The sequence below is a fragment of the Trichoderma asperellum genome, chromosome 2 (assembly GCF_020647865.1).
Source record: "Trichoderma asperellum chromosome 2, complete sequence".
Taxonomy (NCBI): Eukaryota; Fungi; Ascomycota; class Sordariomycetes; order Hypocreales; family Hypocreaceae; genus Trichoderma; species Trichoderma asperellum.
Genome location: NC_089416.1, coordinates 5,534,414 through 5,552,438, shown reverse-complemented (window position 1 = coordinate 5,552,438; position 18,025 = coordinate 5,534,414). Strand labels below are relative to the sequence as shown.

Genomic DNA, 18,025 nt, shown 5'->3' with positions numbered 1-18,025 from the left:
CATTAACAATTGCTGATGTTTGCTACTATCTAATTTTTTCTCTCTCCTTTCATTCATTGTGCGACCTGCTGCATGTAGCCGCCAACAGCACCTGCCTAAGCTGCCCAATCAGCGGCACATCAGTTTCCTTTCTCTTTGTCCTTCACTCTGCCCGCCAAACACACTTTCTTTGTCTCCCTCCCTCCCCTTCTCTCTCTCTTTTAAGACTCTATGTTCATTTTTTCTTTCTCTTTTATCTCTGTTACATTCATCCACTCTTCAATCAATTTTCTCCACCAACACGACTACATACTCTCCACTGCTGAATAGCTTCAACATTCCACTGCTCAAAAGCTTCAATATGTCTGTATTACCGTTTGGAGCTCGTCTTGAGGTGCTCAAAGGCCTTGGTGTCAACGTTCAATACGGCGACCATGTGCGAGATGAGGTCGATTCTGAAGATGAATTTCCCACCGTGGTACCGCCGCAAGAGGAAGGCAAGGATGATGTTCCATACGACGCTGGACACGACGCCTGGAATTCCACTGCCCGTCCACCGACGGAGAAGCAGGCCACGCGCGAGGAGATTAAAGAATTGCCCCCCTTGGTATCACTGGATTGTTCAAATTTCACCACCGGAGAGCCTGCAGAGGAGACCATCGACTTTTGCTCCTGGGGAGTCATTCAGACTTATCCAGACCACTTCATCGGCAAGGCAAACAGACCTCGTGTAAGCACAGCCATTACTTTCACCAAGGAGCAAGTAAGGAAAAACAACATACAGCTGACGCAATATACAGGCCAAGCCATTCTTTGACAAGATTCTTGAGGGTAGAGTCTGGGACTTGTAAGTGCTCCGGAAATCGTCACGGGTTTAGAGGTGCACATTTTAACAATACAACAGCTTTTATATTTATCATCCTGAGAAATCTGTCGAGAATCCTCGTGTGATGGTGCCCACGGTTCAATTCGAAGGTTTCTTGAGGAGTGTCAACAGGGAACTTGGAACCTCTCTCGCAATTCCAGGGGGAACGAATCAAGATCGCTTCTATATGAGATTTGGTCAAGGAGACACCCCACGGCCTCGGTATCTAAAGAGATCGAGAGATCAGAAAGTTTTCAAAGTGGACAAATTTCCAGATTTCCAACAAGAGGATCGAGACAAGTTCAAAAAAGCACATGGTGCTATGCAGCAAGATTGGGAAACCCTTTGGAGCATGATGGCACCAAAGCCCGCATCCGCAGACAAGAAGAAGGGTAAATCGAGAAAGGCCGCCCAGCAGAAGCTGGACCGAGAACGAATGCTTCTCGAGACTCAACAATTTCTTCATCTTCGAGGTAAAAGCACTCGCGCAGTTGGAGATGTTGTCTTTGTTTGTATGGATGTTGAAGCCATCGAGATGTCGCCCAATTCCATTTCGGAGATTGGAATAGCCATCCTGGATGTCAGAGATCTCAATGGCGAGCAATCAGGTCCCAGTGGCCAAAACTGGTGGCAGTTTATCAAAGCTCATCATCTACGAACCAAAGAATACGCGGGTCTCGTGAACTATCGTTTTGTCCGTGGATGCCCTAGCTACTTCGATTTTGGGTATTTGTCACGCTGTTCAACTCGCCACATGCACTCCTGCTAACATATTGAAACAGAGAAAGCACCTTTCCAGAAGAGTGTGAACTTCCCGAAGTGATTGATTCTATCTTAGAACCCTACACCAAGGACAAGCGCAAGCTAGTATTTGTCGCCCATGATGTTCGCCAGGACATCAAATATCTTTCAAGCGTAGGTTTTGAAGTGCTGGCGCTTCAGGGCCTTGTTGGGCGGCTGGACACAAAAGAGATCCACCAGGCTTGGAGAGCGTCTGAGCAAGGGAAAAGCCTTCATCACGCTCTCAACGACCTGCTTATCCAGAGCAAGCATCTACACAACGCTGGCAATGACGCCGTCTTCACTCTCCGCGCCCTTATCGGTGTTGCCATTGAGGAGATTCGAGAGAAGGAGGTAAAGGCGAGAGGAGAAGAATACACACCGGCTCTGCTAGGCGTAGTACAACAACAGGAGCTGGTGATTGACAATGATCCATGGGCAAAACGATCTTGAGATGAGAATTTTACCATTTTTTTCTTTCATCTTAGTTTTGAGTTGGAAGCCGCAAATCTGTTATGTAGCTAGTTCTCCCTTCTAAATCTTCCCACACCTTTAGCTGTGTGTTGCTTAGATAGCTTTCAAATTCAGCCCACCAACCCACCAACGCCATCGCTATGGAAAACGAATATCGTACAAGGCATATACACACCGGCTACGCCGGTTCTTTCTCTCCATTACCAACGCGGCAGTGTCGTGACCTCGGTGCTATATAAAATACGCTACATCGTGGGGTATGCGGCCGTTCGTTGCGTTCGTTGCAGTCTACTCGTGCGGTTTGGCTCATGTAGTTTTATCCAGTAGTTCTTTCGCTTCGTTGACTTTTGTCGCCAAGTAAGGACTGCCACCTCGATCAGGGTGGTTCAAGAGCATAAGCGTCCGGTGCGCCTTGCGAACTTTGTCTTTTGTGATGGATCGCTCACTGCAATTTCGCGTTAGAATCGTCCATATTCTTGCTTGTAACTGTGCAATTCGCATGGCCGGAAAATAGAAAGAAAGAAAACAGTGACGGGAGGGAATTCATGCGTACTTTAGCGATAGGATGAGCGAAGCTTCCTTCTTGGTCATTCGGGGCTCGAAGCCGCCCTTGTAAAAAGCTTTGCCCAAGGCGCCGACGCCGCCGCGGGAGCGACGAAGGGCGACAAAACCGGCTCGGCCCTGTGAGATTGAGTGTTAGTCTTTTTTGATGTATTACATCTGTGGTTGTATACATGTTATGCAGGGTGCGGGATGCGACGGTTCTGCTGTTGTGCGCTTATACGGGGAAGGGTTTGGAAAGGATTGGGGGTGGATGAGAACGTACGAGAAATGCTGCGACGGCAACGCCGGTGCCCCAGGCGAATACTGATGCCATTATGGGAGAAGGATGAGAGAAGATTGGACTATTTCTTCAACCTGAAAAAAGGAAAACGAGTTGTTGATGTGCTTGGGAATTCCCCGGCTTTTTTGAGCGACTGCGGCGCAAATGGGCAAAGTGGGTTGGATGGCGAATGCGAATGAAGTTTTACGAAAGAATGCCGAGCGGGGAGATAGTTTTTCCGGAAGCCGGGAAACGGTTTGGTAGCGGGTTTTGGGGCCGCATGGATGGAGGGGAGGATGAGGTTGTTGATTGGTTGATGGGGAATCTGGAATTGAAACTTGCTGTGTGTCTTTTTGAAGCTAACTATTGATCTTCGTTTGATATGTGTATTGATCTTCGGGATAATAGATTTGCAATTTCTATAAATAAAATGCAAGTGATTGATTGTCGTTGATTTGCAGCGCCGTTAAGTGGTTATATGTATATCTTAGGTCAGCGACTCTCTGCGGAGACGACAGCAATCGGCCATGATTCAGCTTTGCTGTGCCCCCAGAAGTGTATATAGCTATTAGGAGGGTGTATAAGTGCTATATAATACATTCTTCATTAAACGTAGGGTCTCCGTGCATTTTGGAGATCTGTTCTTGTAGATCTATATCCACCATTCATCAAGGGCCTCGGAACAGCCTCAGTCATAGCAGTTCATTACACATACACGCGCACAAATAAGTCCCTCATGGCTCTTCCTCCTCCTCCTCTTTTCTCTGATGCTGATGTGCCCTCTCGGGAGGCCTCAATGCCCCCTCAACGGCCTCCTTAATCTTCTTATCCAGCTCAGCCACCTTGCTCCTCTCTTCCTCTTCCTGCCGCCTCTCGTTCTCAGCAGCCTGGTCCGCGTTGAAGTTGCCAGCCCCGCCACGGCCCGACCATCCTGCCCTGTGAGGTTGCGGATGCCTCTTCAGGCGTGAGGCCACCGCGGCGCCCGTCTCGTCTGCGAGCTGGCCCTGGCTCTGCGCGGCCTGTGTCGGGTCGGCGAAGTTGCCGGCGCCTCCACGGCCTGCCCTTGCGGATCCTGGTGACGGGGCCGTGGACGGGGCGGAGGAAATGGCTCTCAGTTCTTGCGCTTCGAGGTCCTATAATAGAGAAGAGAGAAAAGGAAATTGGTTAAGAAGCAGGCTCTCCTGTGACGATTACAGATATAAAAACAAAACTGCAAGGGATGCACAAAAGACTCAAGGCCGAGGAAAGAAATCAAGGTGCAAGATTAGGATTTACTTTGGATGCCTCCGCAGCTTGCTTTGAGGAAACATAGTTGCCTGCTCCGCCGCGCCCAACTTTGCTCAGAGTGTCTACCTCTTGAGGCATATCTTAAAAGTACCACTTGAGCAATAAGGACAAGAGGTCTTTTGCCAAAGGGGTATAAAAGAAGGGAGGGGCGTGTAGGATGGATGGGATTAGGGCAACAAAAAAAGAAACTCCCTCAAAAGTAGATAATAGCGGGTTCGTGTTTTTTTCTCGCTCTTCCTTTCTTTGAGAAATTACGTACACGTACTTTTGAAAAAGAAAAAAGCTCCGAGCAGGTTTTTTTAAGGTTGCCCCGGTCAGGGCGTGATGCTAAAAAAGAGGCTTCGCTGACGTCACGGGAAAAAAATTTGGTGGATACTTGGAATGACGTAGGTGAAAGAAAGCCCCAAAAAAGGCAACTATGTTGAGAGTAGTATGCCGTGTTTAGAAACTTTTTGTCTGCTCTCTCTTTTTTTTTTTCTTCTTTTTTTTTTACCCCCTTGGATTCACCCCCTAGCCGAATGAAAAGTTTGATCTGCAGGAAGAAAACGTATGTGATCGACAGGTGAATCGTGATCCCGGAGCCAACCACCAAGCCTCGTGAAAATATGACAGCTGTAGGTACAGAGCTTGTGGCTAGCGGCCATGTGGATTATCAAGCCCTATCCACAGCTTTTTGAAACAGCTAACTGTCATCAAGGAATATCTCGTCTTTGTGGTCTTAACAATTGATTGCTGCCAAATGCTTGGTAGGCATCTTTTTTCATCTTATTTTCATCGTAATTCTTTCCCTTCTGTTCATGCCTCGACAAATGGATTGCGGTATAGGCAGTAGAGAAGCGGCCGCAGAGATGGGGGACCATTCTGATAAATCAAACCGATCTCAAAACTCAAGAGAGCCGCCGTATTCCGAGATCTCAAATGAGAAACACCCCCTCGGCATCGAAGCACTAAGGCACATATCCGTGCACCCATCCGGAAGTGGCGGACGGCTGCCGCTCACGAGCCTATAGCCGTGCCTGCGCCTCCGAACCTTGCTCGGCTTCCATGGAATCATCTAATGCAAACACCAATTCTACTTTGTTGAAGTGAAAGTCGCAGGGGTGGACACTTTGTATATGATACTGATTCATGGGCAACTGGGGAAGGCCTCCGCTCCCTCCGAGAGGCCACAAATGAGAACGAAAGACGATCATACGCCGCGCCAGCGTCAGAGTAAAAGCCGCGATCCGTTTCAAGATGCGGAAAAACGTTCGAGGCAACGTCAGACTCGAGCCCCATAGTATTAACGGACTCGATGTAAGCGGCACTTTCGTAATCCAGTGCGAACCGCCGAAAGTCAGTACCTTTGGTGACGAATTTGCGCACTGTGTTATTGATGGAGCAGCTCAGCCATCTTTACGCACGGCGTATGATGCTATTGTACTGGAACAGCGAGAGGAGTGTAGCCATGAAAACCATGCATCGAAATGACAAAAAAGTTCCATGAAGAGCAGCTGCATTGTCTCGAACTTGGGCATCATTACATAAAGAAAGACATGCTGGCAGGGGGCGCAGTATGGAGCATTGATATCGTTACGGTTTTCTATACGACAAAGTCTAAGACGCTGCGTGCAGATGAGGAGATGGGTGTTTATGCCAGAGACAACTTCACGGGCCTCGGCCGCACGAGCTTTCTGCCTACATGCCAATTGCTTGATTCAGGCTGCCGATAGTTGCCCATGTTGGCGCCGACCTTTATAGAGCGTGCATTTTGTACGACGTGACATGCGTACATCATTGGCGAAGTCTAGACTAAGTACCTCTGGGTAGCACATCCTCTTTCGAAGCGTATATATAAAAAAGCGCGCCATGAGTAATTGATTGATTATAGGTGGTGAGGCGTGCGCTTTAGGCGAGATACCCAAGCCCTTCTTTTCCTTTTTATTTTCGTTTGCTCAATTGATCCCGATGCAAGGATCAAGAGGAGAGCGTTGAGGCTGGTTCACAGCCCAATGATCGTCGCCGCCCGCACGAGACAGAATGATTGGGGGCGCTTGGGAGTTGAAATGCAGTCTCCGATTGGTTACCGATCAGCCACCAAGCGGCCGTTGAAGAAATGTTGGTCGGAACGTGCAGCGCACGCAATCACCACGACGCATAGTCTAATTTTGGGAGAACACAAGCAAACATTCGTTGCGAAAACAGTGGTAGTATGGTGTCTTCCCGTGGTGTAAAAGAGGTTCTGCGCATGGCTACTGCTGGAAGGCACTGGGACAGTATGGCGTATTCATCTGACGCTGTGTTTCAGCAGGAGAAGGCATCAGTTATCAGAAGAAAGGAGGGTCATGGGCATTGACAGAGCCATCGATTAGCCAAATCTCATGAGAACAAACCCCAAAACAGAGTAGAAGCACGTTACGAGGAGGAGGCTGCGAGTGACGCCTTTATTTTTCTAACCTCCACCAGTTCTGAGAAGTCGGCTCGGCTCGTGCGCCTCGGAATTGATCGTCAAGAGACCGACCTTCTCTAGCTAGGAGGTTTTCTCAAGGCCGGCTCGTCGTTGATGTTCAGGCACATCGGTCTAAGTCGATAGACGCCAAAGGTATCCGGCTGCCACGCCCCGTAAGGCGATCAACTGGAGGATCTGCCTCTGCCACCACCCGATGCCCTGTCAGTGTGGTCTGTCCATCATCCGAGGTTGAAGTTGGGCATCCTTCGCCACAATGGCTACACGTTTCAAGTATAAATGCACAGAGAAAATTTTTTCATCATCCTTTCAACCTTTCGAGATGGCATCGTCCAATTGCACTTGCAATTACAGGTTCCAATTGAGTGCATTGATGGTAAGCCAGCAGTGCGTTGGCGTTGGGATGGCTACTTAAAGCGTATAGCCGAACGTCGGGATCCATATATCTATAACCAAGCTGGGGGCGTTCAGTTAGGCACCCAGACGGGAGTAGAGCAAAGCCTGCTGAAAATAGATACCCAATCATAGGCATCAATCATCGTCTTCTTAGCCGCCTGAGTCTACGCCCAGAAAGCATAAGAAAGCAAGAAAATTTTTCTCATGGTGTTTGTGTATTTTGCATGGAGGCCTCGTTTGCCCTTATCTATATCACAGCTGCCTGCATTAGGAAACCGGCTGCTGCACAGTGCTGCAGAGCACATGTTATATGCATTTGTGCCGAAGCTAAGACGGACGGCAGGTTCACGGCTCGGCGAATGTGGTTTGCTGAGGCCACTAGATGTGCCTGCGATGGTGCCATGGGCGGATTGCCCTAGTCGCTGCCGGAAGTCGTGACCTGCGTAAGCGCACGGCCGGGGGGTGTGGCCATGGCTGATGGTGTATGTGTGTGTGTGGATTGATACTAGGTGAATACTAAAATTTAGAAGCACTGTGCAGCCGACGACTTTTGGTTGTGGGAGATTCTAACCGCCAGAGAAAGCGTACTCCAGTTAGCTTCGCCGGTTCCTGGATGATGAGGCGTAGGGGACTCTCGGAGAGAAGTGACCGCTGGCGATTCTATTTCGTGGTGGCTGGCTGTTCGTGGTGGTGGTCTGATTTTTGACTTTTGACTTTTTGGCCCTTACAGTCCCTTTTTTTCTTTTTTGATTCTTTTTTGTGTTCCGAGATTCCTGTGCCAGGGGTTAGCTTTTTTTTTTTTTTTTTTTTTTTTTTTTCCTTTCCTTTGTTGTTGCTCTCGTCCTTTTCCTTGTCTTTCCTACCTTGCCCTATAATCCGTTGGCAAGCCCATTCCAATTGACTCCGTTCGAAGTGCTACCCCATTCCCAGCTCCATGTCTCCATGTCTGCTCCATGATATCCACAGCGTCTCCATCAAACAGGCTGCCTGTATGTATGTATATACCTGATGACAAAGAACCTAACGAAGCTCTGACTCCTACCACTTGTCTTGAAATTTGTACTTGAATGTACTGGCGCTGACTGTAATCCGGGGCCTCCCTCTTCTACTACGCCTCCTCCGTGTACTGGCCTTATGCTTAACGATTCCCCGGACCAGCCGTATTTAGCCGATTTCTGTTGTGCAGTTGTCGTCCTCGTTTGCCTGGAAATGGCAAAGCTGTTGTGGAAACTCGATGGGGAAAGATTGGTTCGGATATGCATTTGTCCCTCTAGAACCTGCGTGTAAGAGGGCCGTAGCACCTCGTATCTATCCAATTGACACGTATGAGCATGCTGCTATACGTATTACTACCTAATAGCTCATAGAATATTAGCATTGCTGCTGCTCCGTAGCTCTGTCGGCAGACGCACCTTGTCGGTTCCCAACAGACTCTGAGTCTTTGTGTGCTGTCCAAGACTTATTCCCCCCCTCCCCCGCTTCGGGAACCCCTCATCCAAGCCGCATTCGGCCGCAAAGCCAAAGCCCCGTCCTGTACTTCTGTTTCCTCGTCTAATTTGCCCCTCGAGATAACAGGCGCAATATAGCGAGATGAGATGGGCTTGTTAGCAGATCGACGGATGGCTTTTTAGCTCTGTAAATACACGGAAAGCGAGGCCTGGCGGAGTCACGTTGCGGGGGTGGAAAACGGGGCCTCGGGGGGAAGTTGATCCACTTCGGCCTTGCGAGAATCGAGGCCGGCGCAGTTATCGACGATGGAGCGATTCAGTTGCGGTGCAGTTTGGCGCAATCAAGTCATTCGCAGTCATACCAGGCTCCGGTTTCGTGGAGATAGGGCTGGGGCTCTTATCAATTGCCAATTGCCAGTGTTAATGTTGTCGACGCCAATGTCTACTTGCCTGGTTTAACCCATGATCCTAGCCGATAGTACAAGCGAGGGAGCTGAAAAGTGATAGCGATTTTTCTTCAATTTTCTCTTTTTTTTTTGCCCTTTTCTTTTTCAGCTGAATTACTCACCCCTCGGTTCGCCTGCATCGGAGGGGTGTGAGCAATTGATTGCAAGTACACCAAGTACATGAGATTAGGAAAAAAAAAAAAAAAAAGAGAGACCAATTGCCCCCTCCTCAATGCAATTAATTTCACCATGCATTCTCGCCAATCGAGCCAGTTTGCAGCAGAGATGGCCACCATTCGCTGCTCGCTGGACTGAAATCATGATAGCTCGATATACTCATGCGACGAAGTAGTAATATTGATTAGCTATACTACCGCTGTTTGCTTCCGCCCGGGCACGCGATACTGCGGAGTAAATTGATGCTGTGCTACTTGCGCAGTTACTGCCCTTTTGCCTGCACTAACCCGCGATCGGGATGGCGGTTTTTTGATGAATTGAGTCGTACTCGTCTGTAATCCCAAGTCGCCATTTCATTTCAACGTCGTTCCTTCGTCAGCCCACCCCCTCCTTGACTGAATCAGGTGCCTCCGTGCGAGAACTGGGCTGGCGTTCGTCATGTGAGTCCCAACGCGCACACTAATGGCGGATGAGGAGGGACCGGTTCGCTGCTATAGAAATACTACTGTGTAATTAGCATTGTAGTTCGCAATTCTAGCGCGAATTGCAGTGGCCATCTGGCATTCAAGTTCTGGTGTAGCATCCGATGTAGAGGCGTATTCAAGGAGGTACATTGGCCGTCCGCTGATTGTGCGTGCATGCAAAGTAGTCTTGTCGGAAGCCATGTGCTACCTAGAAGTACTGCCTACCTTAGGTACTGCCTAGTAGGTAGGTAGTAGAACCAATCTTTCCTCCCCCAACCCAACTTTTGTTCCAGAATTTCTACGCTCAGCCATGGCCTCGATAGGAGGCAAACTCCCATCCCTTTACGGGGTTTTTACAGGGGCTCATACAGAGAACAAGGGAGCATGATAGGGCTTGACATGATATGACAGGGCGACACGCTGGCTGGCACCATCAGCGTCCCAGGGCTCTTTTTAGGACGTATCAGTACGTAAGCCCAAACAACCCACTCGGCTCCCACGCTGATGAGCTGGCTGGTGCTCCGTATTGGGGACGCCAGGCTTAGTTGGTGCTGGCCTCTCCCTGCACGTACCAGTACAGCGCTGGCCTCTTGTCTCTTGTGTATAGCGGCAGGTATCTCGTCAAAGATAGAGTAGGTACCTTGGTAGGCAATGGGACATGGCAGATGGAAATTACTGGCACCGACAATTACAGGCCTCCTACAAACATCCATCCAGCCAGCCCTGGGGAGGGAAGTTTATCGGCACTGTACGCTTTTATCGCTGCACCCCCCCCTTTCCGACCTCAGCCCTCCAATTACTCCTTCAGAAGCCTCCAGCATCCCCCTTTACGGCCTCTCCATTCGACCTGGTGATCAACCCGGGTCAGCGGGCCAATAGCCCAGTCAGACCTTGGCTACACCCCACCTTCGGGCGCGCGCGACTGCGACTTGCACGGACAAGACACAAGTGTTGGCACTGGAGGGGACAAGAGGAACAAAAAAAATGGAATAAATGGAGAGGCGACCCATCGCTGTGGAAGCCACTGGAAGCACGGCCAACCAGGCCCGGCGCTCGAGGTGCCTGCCTGGGCTGCGGTGGCCCTCACCAGCCATTTGATGCTGCGCCCCACGGGCTGAACGTTTGGGCGGTTTGCACAGGCAATAACGGCCACAGTGTGGTGCAGAACTGACTGGGTCCGGCCGCCGGTGCGGTGCGGTGCCTTGCTTTGGCTGGCTCTCCTGACTGAAGCGCGGCCAGGTACAAGCAGAGTACCGGAGGGGGTGCTCTGATTGATTGCAACTAAAAGGAAGAAAGAGAAGAGAGAGAACAAGGAGAGGGAGCGCGCAGATTAAAAGAGTGAATGAAATGTGTCCCTTTATTTACTCTGTCTGTGCTCTGGACGTGCCTTGTCTCATGTATCATTCCTCGTACTCTGTACTGTGTTTTTGCAGCAACGAGTGCCTCTCCGTACCGACCTCCCTCTGGTGGCGTGCGCGGTACCTGCTCCGTACTCCGTATTCTCGCTCCTAATGTACTCCGTACCAGGTACCGCTGATACTCATACCTGGGCTTGTCCTCCTCCGTACAAGTACTGCTACTCCTACTAATGCCAGTGCTAATACACGCGCCCCCGCCGTGCCGCATCTACACACACTCACACACTCCCTTGCCATGGCGCCGTATTGCTCCTCCCAAAATAATTATTTCTCGTTCTCACCACTTGCACCAAGATCCTGGCTTTTTTTTCCCTAACTTTTTTCTTCTCTCACCTCAACACCTACACGTGCTGGATACCAATAATAAATAAAATAATCAGCTTGTCAAGCTTGACATTCTCTGTTTTGGACATCCTCTACGATCGAAAGCGTTGCTGCTGAGCCCGCAACGGTCCAGCGTCTCGTCCATCCCTCAATCCTTCAAGCCCGCTTCGCAATGGCCTCCTCAAAAGTATGAGATGATTCCGTTGCCGGCTTGGAGCCGCTGATCCGGCTTGTCCCTGCGCTGGCGAGGCTTCACTTTTTGCTGACATCGTTGTCCGTCCGCAGGAGATGCAGCCTTCCACGAGGCCATTGACGCACCAGCGTTCTCCCATGTCCAGCTCCGCATCCTCGGCCCTCCCCGGCCGCCAGTCCCACGCCCGAACCAACTCGCACTCGCACTCCCTCCTCGCCGGTGCCCTCAATCCGACACACCGAATAACTCGCCGAAAGTCAATCACCACTCCGGGCGCCAATGTAGCTGCTCTGGCCGCCGCGATTCGAGAGAGCGAGCAGGGCGGCGCTATTCCGATTGCAAGCGGGGGCAGGCGGAACACCATCACCAAGCACACCACCGCCCGGGCTGGCCTGATTGACAGCCTGCCCTCACCACCTGCCAGCCTGCCCAACAAATCAGCGCTGCTGGATGCGAAGCGAGAAGCCCAAGAGAGCGCCATCGACGACGAGTCCAACGAGCTTTCAGGCGATGAGGCAGCCGCCAAATTCGACCAAGCCCGCATAAGACGAGCCAGTGACGGTCAACCTCTTACCAAGGATGGCAAGAAGAGCAACCGCGTAGAAGTTCGCTGCGAAACTTGCGGCAAAGGCTACAAGCACAGCAGCTGTTTGACGAAGCACCTGTTGGTCTCCCTCCCCTCTATGCCATGTGATATGTGTACTTGCCTAGGTTTTGGGTGCAGCGTCGTCTTACCTCTCATCTCCGGCTTACCTTTGGCGTCCCTTGCATTCCCTTTCCCCGTCTCCCCTTCTTTATGTCGGCAAACATGTGTGTGGTTTGGGTTTCATTTGTTGACTCGTTGGCTAGATGGGAACACACTCCTGAGTGGTCCTACACCTCCAAGTTGCTCATCTCAAAGCACCAGCAGGTGCAACTGCTTGAAGCAGCATCTGTCTTGGTAGCTATGAACGGCAACCCCGACGAGAGATCAGTCACTCCTCCAGACTCTGCCAGAGACTTCGCGAGCGAGCCGGAGACGGCATCGCCCGCTGCCTCAGGCTACTCGGAGCAAGCTGATGGTCGGAGTTCCGCCGATACTACCCCACCGCCGACCGCCGAGGATGGCCCTACCTTCGATACCACCGCATATCGTGAGAAGCGCTTTAGCTCTGGCAGCGTATTTTCACGAAGCTTCCAGTCCCCGCAGCCGCAGAACCCTCTTATCCGCGGCAGCATCCCCAACGTAAACGGATTCGACCATGTTCGCAGTGGCAGCATCGATGTGCGACCAGATGCTATGATTGGCGAGGACGATCATGAATTGGCCGCCGCTGTCGAGTTATTGAGCTGCAGCTTTGGCAGCAACAGCGGCTCGCGAAACGTTGTAACAACACTTGCTGAGGACGCGCCACCTGTGCCTCCCGTCCCAGCTCAATTTTTGGACCAAGCTGCCTCCTTTGTAAGCACCGGCTTCATCAACAGCTACCCCAGCAGACAGCCAGAAAGCTTCACCCGTGGTGAGATGCGTCGCGGAAGTGAAGACGTCAAGATGGAGGACAGCGAAGACGATTTCGACATGCGGTCTCGCGCCCGCAGCGACGAAGATGACGACGGAGTTTTTGGCCGCATGGAGGAATAACTTATTGGATATGGGACGGAGCAATTCTCTTGGGACTTCGAATCATTGACGCTTCTTTTGTTTATATATATTAATGTGACCCCCGGAGTAAGATTGCTCTGGAATGAATTATGGATATCACCTATGGGAAGGAAATCGGCGCGACCTTTCTTTTGTACAACGATATACTCGATGGAACTGTATTGGGGGTGGTTCTGCTCCGCTGTCGAATCTTCAGCACCAAGGAGTGGAGGGCCTGTCTGGACGCGAGCTGTGTGCTGGATGTCTGGAATGAGATTGCTTCTCCACGAGGTTAAAGTGAGGATTCAACGAGGCGTCGAGCGTACACTCGAATAAATTCTGAATAAAAACATGACGTTTAAAGAAGAGATAAGAGAAAAAAAAAAAGACATCACCATCACAGAAGTCAATGCCATGGTACAGGAAGCACGCGTGCACAGTGACAATGTTAATGCATTATTTCTGTTTTCTTGAATGACTGCCAAAAGATGGACTAAATCTAGCCAACAAGCAACAGCTAACCGGTGAATGCCATGCGATCCAATTCTGCAGCGGCCATGATGAGAATGAATTTTCTCGACCTTCGCGGTGAATGATGTGGAAGAAAAATTTGATGTAGACCCTAGCAGCGCAGAAATTGAGCTCTAGCTGGGATGAGAGCTCCATCCAGAAATTGCGGGGACCTGGCAGTCGAAGGTTTGTTTCCCCAGCGACGTTAACGTCACGTTTCCCCACAGCTGCCGGGCGCGGGCAGAGCTTCCGAACCCTCTCTCAACAAACACACAAAGTGTTCTTGTTTGCAGCGCTTAACATTCAATCCGCGACAAATTCCCGCTATAACTGCGACGACTTGCTCAGAAAACTCGGTCAATCTTAGGAAGACGCGCGCCCTCTTTCGGAATAACGCTCGGCCGCCAAGCCGGGATAGCTTTCTACTGCCACTGCCACCACGACCCTGTCCACCTCCCTCTCCTTAGCAGAACAAGATGCCGTCGTTACGGCGAGCGCCCAGAGGCGAGGCTGCGCGAGCAGCGCTAGGCAATGAGGGCGCAGAAGATGTGATTGATAATACGGTTACACCGGAGAAGCCAAGTGACAGCAAGGCTGTCGGAAAGACAACGCCGAAGCGTCGCGGTGGCGCTGATGATGTCGATGATGTCGTCGCCGCTACTCCTGCCAAGGATGGAGAGGGAGAATTCCCCTCAAAGGCGGCGCGCTCGGCTAGGATCCCGACGTTGGTGGTGTTCCCACTGGTGGCGGGCATCAGCTTCATCACGGCGAGTCTTGGATACAGCGTGGTGGCTGAGTTGACGAACGGGGAGTTGGCGACTGTGAGCCGAAGCCAGGAGACGCCAGAGGAGATCTATATTCTTGCTGGCTGGAGGGTGTAAGTTCCTTGCTGCTGTTGGATGTTTGTTCCCTTTTCCTATGCTAACGAATGGTGGCCGCTTAGATTCGAGCTTGCGCTGAGCTGGTTCGGCGGACTAGACGGTTTGGATGTTGCCATGATGGATTTCCTGTCCCATGGACCGGCGGTATGTATAATTACTTGGCATCTTCTGCTCTCTCTTGCTGCACTGGGAGTTGTGCTGATGTGTAATCCTCTAGATCTACCTTTTGTTTGCGTTTTACAACCTCAGTCCGAAAACCGCCATTGCTGCCCTCGCCGTGGACGTCGTCTCTGCGTCGGTTCCCTTTTCTCTTTTGCGACCTTTTTCGGCTGTCCACAAGCCATCTTCGAAGCTGCCTAACCGCGAGCTCATCGGCTTCCCTCAGCAGCTACTCACCACGGGCCTCTCAACGAGCATATACACCGTCATTCTGGTCCTGTCGCTGCGTTTCCTGCTGCCTAAGATCTTTGTCCTGCACTTCGAAGGCATCCCCAGCATCGAGCCTGCGTACGCGGCGTCTTACGCTACCGTGCTGCCCGTGACGCTGCTTTTCGGCGCCGCTGCGAGCACCTTCATCTTCCCGCCATTTGCCACGGCTGGCAAGACAAAGGAAGACGAGCGCGTCACCAACTTCGACCCCGTTGAGGCCAGCCTTAGAGAGACTGTGTGGTGGAACTTCTGGGGCTATACTACCAAGGCCAAGGTTGCCATTCTACGCACAGCGGTGACTCTGCTGGTCACGGGTGTCAACACGTATCTCTCTTGCGCCATGACCATCCCTGGCGTTGAGCAGACCGGGGCTGCTGCATATGCCGCCGTGTGGGTGTTTGCAGCTCTATGCACAGGCGTAGGACTGGGATTTGTGGGACGCGATTAAAAAGCGTTCGAACCCTCTCTGCAATGAGACTTGGTAGGCAGAATTTTGGGTAGCTGGAGGTGCTAGGCAGACAGGTGAGATGTAGGCAACGCTTGTCTATGCCTTTACTCTCTTGCCCCTTTGAGTTTGTCTAATGTTGTATCAGTACTGTACCTCCTCCTTTTTTTGCCTAGGTGGTGTCTGGATATCTGTTTGCTTTGCTTTCTATTTTTTTTTTTTCTCTCTTCTCTTTTTCTCTTTCTTTTCTTGTACTTTTTTCCTCTTTGGTATTTACATGGGATAATTGGTGAAACGCGCTATCGGATTTTGGTTATTACTGTATGTATTCTCTTTACTTTTTTTGGTTGCAGCATTGGGGAAACAGCTAGGTTCAGGGTAGTAAGTGAGGTCATGTGGTATGTGATGTATCTTGTTTGTCCAGATAGGCTGGGCGTAAAAAAAGGATGAGAAAAGCAAATGCCAATAGGCAACTGTAGTGGATGGGGGATGAATGACGCAAAAAAATGCAGAAATTTGGAGGGTGAGATAATCAAGAATAAAAAAACTCATGATAAAGTAAATCATCTTGTTTGGTCATTTTTTAGGTAGCGAGGATGTCATGATGGATGACTAGTACCTACCTTAGAGTAGTGTACGCGAATGAGTATAAGGAGGTGAGTAAGCCGGCAACACCATGCATATAGAGATGGGACCGCGTGAGAAGAAGGCGCCCGACTATTCCTATTACTCTCCGGAGTGCGCTCCGGCTAAAAGATTGAACAATGGAAGGCTGCCACCAACTAAATAGCCACCCCTCATTTTTTTTTTGGTCTTGAACGCCTTGCCTGAGAACGGGGCTAATACTCATGGAGCTTCGTCTGTCAAAGGGAGTGGGTGATTCAGACTGTGAGGTCGTATCTGCAACTGAGACAGAGATGCCACATCGTAGGCGTAAGCAGCCGGCAAGGCGGATGGAATGCCGATCCCGGGATTGTATATATTACCTATATACTACTACGTATCCGTATAGCAAACGGCGTATGGGCCAGTCCTAGATGGCGTCAATCGCGGCACGGGAAGTGTATCGTATAGCTCGACTGGTTAGGAAACAGGTTGGACAGTAATATAAGCTAATCTCTCTTCTCTATCTTTGTTCTCTCTCTTTCTCTCTCTCTCTTTTTTTTTTTCAGCCTCACAGGAAGGGAATAAAACGATATAATGCGATAATAATACGACACGGACATTTATTGGCATTATTAATGCCATCATCATCGGCCTCGGCGGGGGTCACTCAGAGCGCAGAAGGGAGCCCGTCGGCGATAGATGAGGCTGCGAACGCCCAGTTTTGGCTTATCCGTGCCCGGGAGAGGCAGACCGGGTTTGCGGGATGTTAACTGGGTCACCGAGAAGTAAAAGTGATTGTCCGCCTAGCCAGTGACGCACCCCCGAGAAAACGGCCCCCAAATAGGCAAACTGTGCTTCTATATTGGGCCAGAGCTGAAACTAGCACAGATCCAGGTTTGCATGGGGTCGGCCGCATGGCCTCTGCATATATTGCACGTGTGAAATGGCTGGAAAAAACGGGAACGGACACGCAAGATTGATCGCTGAACCCGGTAGGGCTAAGCTCTAGGAAGGGGGGGAAGGGGGGCAAGAACCTGAGCTTCGGGTTCTGGCCATGCGAGCAGCCTGCCACCTTGTGTAGCACCGCTTATAGTTGGCATCTCGATGGAGACGTAGCCCGACCTGCTAGTGTGCCTCTCTCCAACGCCCTGATGAGATCGCTCAACCACTGCTTAGCCCGCAAGCTCGAGAAGGGCCCGCTGCCTATGTGGTCCCTTTGCTTTCTGTCTCAGAGAGAGGGGGAAATCCTCAACATGGAGCAGGGATTGAGGGGTTTTATTTGTTAGTCAAGATGGAGAGGGGAAACGAGAGAAGAGGAGGAGAAAAAAAAAGTTGCACTGGGGACCGAGATTAGCACGTATTACTCCGTATACCCGTTAGACGGGCTCCATAAAAAGACCAGGCGAGGATCTTGGCTTAAGGATTCAGACAGAACCGGATGCCACCTCTTGCTGGGTGTTCGTCCCCGTGGCAGCAACCCCGTCACTTACACCAAGCACCGAAGACCTTGCCAGGTTTGCAGGCTTTGATTCCTTCGTCTTTTCTCCACCGTTCGCTCTGCAACCGCCTCCTCTTCCTAGGCCACCCCTCCTGCGGAGTCCGACTATCCTGAGGATTCCAATAATTGCTTTGTGAACGCCCTACCTGGCTCAATATTGCCAGGCTGTTTGATTCAGAGACGCTATCGAGCTGGGGGAGGGTGAGCAGTCACACAGTTCGTGCAGCTCGCGTCATATCGAGCTCTCTCATGACAAGGGCGTCGTAAGGCGGAGAGACAGACGAGAGACACAAGACGGCGAACAAGGCAGGAATCGTCACTCTTACCTGTTCAGCTGTTCATCCAAAACGGTGAGCTGAACAGATATGACTGGTGCTGCAGGGGTGTATCAGGCGACGGCGGAGACACATCACAGCAGCCTTGGACCTTCTGACTGCTTCGGGCTGCTTCGTCCTCAAGGGCTGCGTCCATTGCTGCGTTCATCCAGCGTTTGGGAGAAGTAACATCCACATTCC

At 50.9% G+C, this 18,025-nt stretch overlaps 5 protein-coding genes across 5 annotated transcripts; 3 read left to right on the top strand and 2 right to left on the bottom strand.

Moving 5' to 3' along the window:
* Positions 1-137: 137 nt before the first annotated feature.
* On the top strand, positions 138-2,250 carry TrAFT101_004132 (uncharacterized protein). The gene is made up of 4 exons (XM_066127078.1): positions 138-709; positions 780-826; positions 884-1,570; positions 1,627-2,250. The coding sequence occupies exons 1-4, from the start codon at positions 341-343 to the stop codon at positions 2,075-2,077; spliced, it is 1,554 nt and encodes a 517-aa protein (XP_065983186.1). The 5' UTR covers positions 138-340; the 3' UTR covers positions 2,078-2,250.
* A 154-nt stretch (positions 2,251-2,404) lies between these two features.
* On the bottom strand, positions 2,405-2,975 carry PAM18 (mitochondrial import inner membrane translocase subunit TIM14; the record flags this gene model as incomplete). Its single annotated transcript, XM_024899056.1, has 3 exons — positions 2,405-2,543; positions 2,652-2,779; positions 2,925-2,975. 3 exons carry the CDS (start codon positions 2,973-2,975, stop codon positions 2,405-2,407), a joined length of 318 nt encoding a protein of 105 aa, XP_024766091.1.
* Positions 2,976-3,655: 680 nt separating this feature from the next.
* On the bottom strand, positions 3,656-4,286 carry TrAFT101_004130 (uncharacterized protein; the record flags this gene model as incomplete). Its single annotated transcript, XM_024907257.2, has 2 exons — positions 3,656-4,054; positions 4,197-4,286. 2 exons carry the CDS (start codon positions 4,284-4,286, stop codon positions 3,656-3,658), a joined length of 489 nt encoding a protein of 162 aa, XP_024766092.1.
* Positions 4,287-11,615: 7,329 nt separating this feature from the next.
* Positions 11,616-13,141, top strand: TrAFT101_004129 (uncharacterized protein; the record flags this gene model as incomplete). The annotated part of the gene is made up of 2 exons (XM_024903007.2): positions 11,616-12,184; positions 12,370-13,141. The coding sequence occupies 2 exons, from the start codon at positions 11,616-11,618 to the stop codon at positions 13,139-13,141; spliced, it is 1,341 nt and encodes a 446-aa protein (XP_024766093.2).
* A 986-nt stretch (positions 13,142-14,127) lies between these two features.
* Positions 14,128-15,409, top strand: TrAFT101_004128 (uncharacterized protein; the record flags this gene model as incomplete). The annotated part of the gene is made up of 3 exons (XM_024903008.2): positions 14,128-14,528; positions 14,595-14,676; positions 14,750-15,409. The coding sequence occupies 3 exons, from the start codon at positions 14,128-14,130 to the stop codon at positions 15,407-15,409; spliced, it is 1,143 nt and encodes a 380-aa protein (XP_024766094.1).
* Positions 15,410-18,025: the final 2,616 nt, after the last annotated feature.